Source organism: Otolemur garnettii, unplaced genomic scaffold, assembly GCF_000181295.1.
Source record: "Otolemur garnettii isolate 467f Iridium unplaced genomic scaffold, OtoGar3 scaffold00179, whole genome shotgun sequence".
In the NCBI taxonomy this organism is placed as follows: domain Eukaryota; kingdom Metazoa; phylum Chordata; class Mammalia; order Primates; family Galagidae; genus Otolemur; species Otolemur garnettii.
The window spans coordinates 477,821-481,301 of NW_003852574.1; the positions used below are offsets into that span (position 1 = coordinate 477,821).

A 3,481-nucleotide genomic window follows, 5' to 3' on the forward strand; every position below is an offset into this window, starting at 1 on the left:
AAAAAAAAAAAGAAAAAAAAGCAAGGATCTTGATCTTGGAGTTTGACAAATCTGGGTCTGAATCCAGGCTCTGTCACTTACAAACCTATCTAGTTTCAAGTGAGTCATTCACTTTCCTCACTCAGTTCACTAATCTGTGTAGGGGGAAATAACAATACCTACCTTTTAGAGTTGTTCAGAGAATTAAAATAATGAGTGTTTAGGTGATGTCTGATAGAGTAAACATTTGCTAAAGATTACTGATATTATCAGGACATAAAATTAATTTGGGACTATGAAGAGGTAGAACCTCTGTAGAAAAAAAATAGATAATAATCACAAAAAATTTGTGTATAAACCAATATTCCAGAAGACTTGACCACAATTTTATACAGTTGGCAGGCCAGAGAGAGCCCACCATTATATGTTCCAGCTCACATCTCTCTTATAGGACTACTGGTCCTACCTTCATGCTCTTGATAAAACCTCTGGCAATCTTCTTTTCTCCACAGGAGTTCTTTCATTCGTACAATAAGGAACTTGTTGCTCAGAATCTGCTGATGAACAGCCTGGATAAAGACCACCCCCAAAATAAAAATCAACCAGGAAACCCAAGATGACCAAAAGAAACCATGAGGACCCCTTGGGGTGTAGGACTTGAGGGTCTGTCCCATTGGTAAGTCAGAAGAAAAAGGTGGGGTGATGTCAAGACCTTCAGTCACATAGCCAGAGTGTGAGTGTGGGTAGAAGGGAATAGGAAGTGCTGTTTCTGTCCTTCCATGCTTATAGCTCCTTGAATTCACAAGACCCACCACCCAGACCACTATAAAAGTCTTTTCCTAGTTGTCCTGCCTTAGTTTCTTTTCCTCTCCAAAGCATCACACTTGATAGACTAAAAACCCTATAATTTACATGTCACACTCTAGTCAGGTTTTGGGTAGTTCCTATTATTTCAAGAATGAAGTTCAACCACTTCAACCCAGTACTCAAGGCTGCACTTTCCTTGCCCTCTACCACTTTCAAGTCTCTAGTCTCAACAACCCAGGCTGCTGGGGGTGCTCAGACCCATCACACATGTTCCTACCCATCCTCCTCCTGTCACTAATCAATACTATCCTCCCTTTGAGGCTTGGCCAAGTCCCACCACTTCCTGTCTATTCCTGACTGCTCTACTCTTCCTCTGCAACACAGTGGACTGACTTAGTACTGCCCAGTACTTATCAAACTATGGTAGGCAGAATCCCAAAATGACCCCCACATCCACCAAGATTTCCCACACTAATCCCCAGAACTATGAATATGATACAACATGATTATATTACATTATTTAATTGAATGGATTTTGCAAAAGTAATTAAGGTTACTAATCAGTTGACTTTGCTAAAGGGAGATTAGCCAGGTGGACCTAATTAATCACATGAGACCTGTAAAGCAGTTTTTTCTGGCTGGAGACTAAAGGTGAAGTCAGAGAAGGATCTGAGGCACTGCTGCTGTCTTAAAGATGCAGTGGGCCTGTGACAAAGAATGTGAGTGATTTCTAGAAAGTGAGAGCAGCTTCTGCCTGAAGACCAGCAAGGAAATGGGGACCTCAGTCCTATGATAACGAGAATTGAAAAAACTGCCAAAACCTAAATAAGCCTGGAAGTGGAATCCTCCCTAGATTTTCCAGGTAAGGGCCCAGTTGGCTAAGTATTACTTTAAGCTCTGAAGTGTGTGGTAAATTGTTAATGTAGAAATAGAAACTAATACATATACATTGTCTTGAGATTTTGGTTCTCTTTATTATTGTACTGGGTTCTTTCTTATATTTTAGATCTGTCTAGTCTCTACTAGATTTTTTAGTCTCCTTCGGGTCAAGAGTTCTGGATTTGCTTCCACAGCATCTGGCACCACACTATGTTGTCATTTGCCACAAGTGGCCCTGTAACATCTGAAACAGTAGCAATGCCCAGAGCATAGAATAGAGGCCTAGGATTTGTTCTTACCTCCAGAATCAGTGGGTGGGCAACTGCATCAGGCTTGATCAGGGCTAGAGTGAGCTGGAGAGCCTGAGGGCTTCTCAAGATTGAGGTCATTTCACTCCTGCCATCAGAGAGCTGGATTATGGACTCACCAGTGCTGCACTCCCACCCTTCCCTACTCTGGAGCCATAAACTTGCAAGCCAACCAGTACCCTCAGTCCTGATACTTATAATGCACCTGACAGTTTCATCATGAGGCTGTACACATTTTATTTAACTGCCCATTTGGGCTCATGGGATTGAGGGAAGGGAGTGGTAGAGGGGGCATTCAGGTTGCCCTGTGGATTTATACAATCTGTTTTGTGTGACTGTAAGCCTACAAGGGAGTTATCCATTTAATAGAAATTCCTGTTAAATACCACCTGCCTCTGCCAATATTCTGTTCCCTTTCTTTTGTTTTAAATAGGATTTATAATTTACATTCCTAAACATCTGGGCCCTGAGGGCATAATGACTGCTTCCCCTCTTAAGGCCCTCTATCCCATAGTGCTCTCCTATCAATTCTACAAACAGAAGATTGATGGACAAGAATCAGGGTGTTGGCAGGATACCAAAAAGTCTGCTGGATATACACTACCTCTTTTTTGTTTGTTTGTTTTTTAGAGACAGAGTCTCACTTTATCACTCTCAGTAGAGTGCCGCGGCATCACAGAAACCTCCAGCTCTTGGGCTTAGGTGATTCTCTTGCCTCAGCCTCCTCAGTAACTGGGATTACAGACACCTGCCACAACGCCTGGCTATTTTTTTGCAGTTTGGCTGGGGCCAGGTTCAAACCTGCCACCCTCAGTCTATGGGGCCGGTGCCCTACTCACTGAGCCACAGGTGCTGCCCTCACTACCTCTTATCTAATATTATGAATAAGTCAGGCTCTCTCCTGCCCAAATCAAACCTGTTACTATGCCATGCTGACCTCAGTGGCAAGACTTGTCCACATGCCACTCCAAGATCAGGGATTGGTTGTAATTTTGCTTCTGATGCAGCTGAAGCAGTGCCTGGCACAAAGGTGCTCAATCAGTTTTATTGACTAAATAAACCTATACAGCCTTATTTCTATTTGTTTTTGTATTCCTGGTGTTAGGCATGTTATGAGAACTCAATAAATACTTGTGGAAAATGCTCTGCACAGTGGCTCACACCTGTAATCCTAGCACTCTGGGAGGCTGAGGCAGGTGGACTGCCTGAGCTCACAGGTTCAAGACCAGCCTGAGCAAGAGCAAGACCCTATCTCTAAAAATAGCCAGGTGTTGTGGCCTGTGCCTGTAGTCCCAGCTACTCTGGAGGCTTAGACAAGAGAATCGCTTGAGCCTAAAAGTTTGAGGTTCCTGTGAGCTATGACGCCACAGTACTCAAACCCAGGGTGACTGAGTGAAACTCTGTCTCAAAAAAAAAAAAAAAATTACAGGTTCGGTGCCTGTGGCTCAAGTGGCTAAGGCGCCAGCCACGTACACCCAAGGTGGCGGGTTCGAATCCAGCCCGGGCCC

The 3,481-nt window shown here is 43.6% G+C and overlaps 1 protein-coding gene across 2 annotated transcripts in view; it reads right to left on the reverse strand.

Moving 5' to 3' along the window:
- NME6 (NME/NM23 nucleoside diphosphate kinase 6) overlaps window positions 1–3,481 on the reverse strand; it is a 9,091-nt gene that overhangs the window by 3,087 nt on the left and 2,523 nt on the right. Inside the window, exons 2-3 of one of the 2 annotated variants that reach the window (XM_012811882.2) lie at window positions 1,965–2,061; window positions 446–548 (exon numbers count right to left, since the gene is read on the reverse strand). In XM_012811882.2, the coding sequence (XP_012667336.1) occupies window positions 446–548; window positions 1,965–2,054 (193 nt within the window). In that variant the 5' untranslated portion in view covers window positions 2,055–2,061. Of the gene's footprint in view, window positions 1–445; window positions 908–1,964; window positions 2,062–3,481 lie in introns of those variants that run through there. The other variant, XM_012811881.2, reaches the window with a different exon arrangement.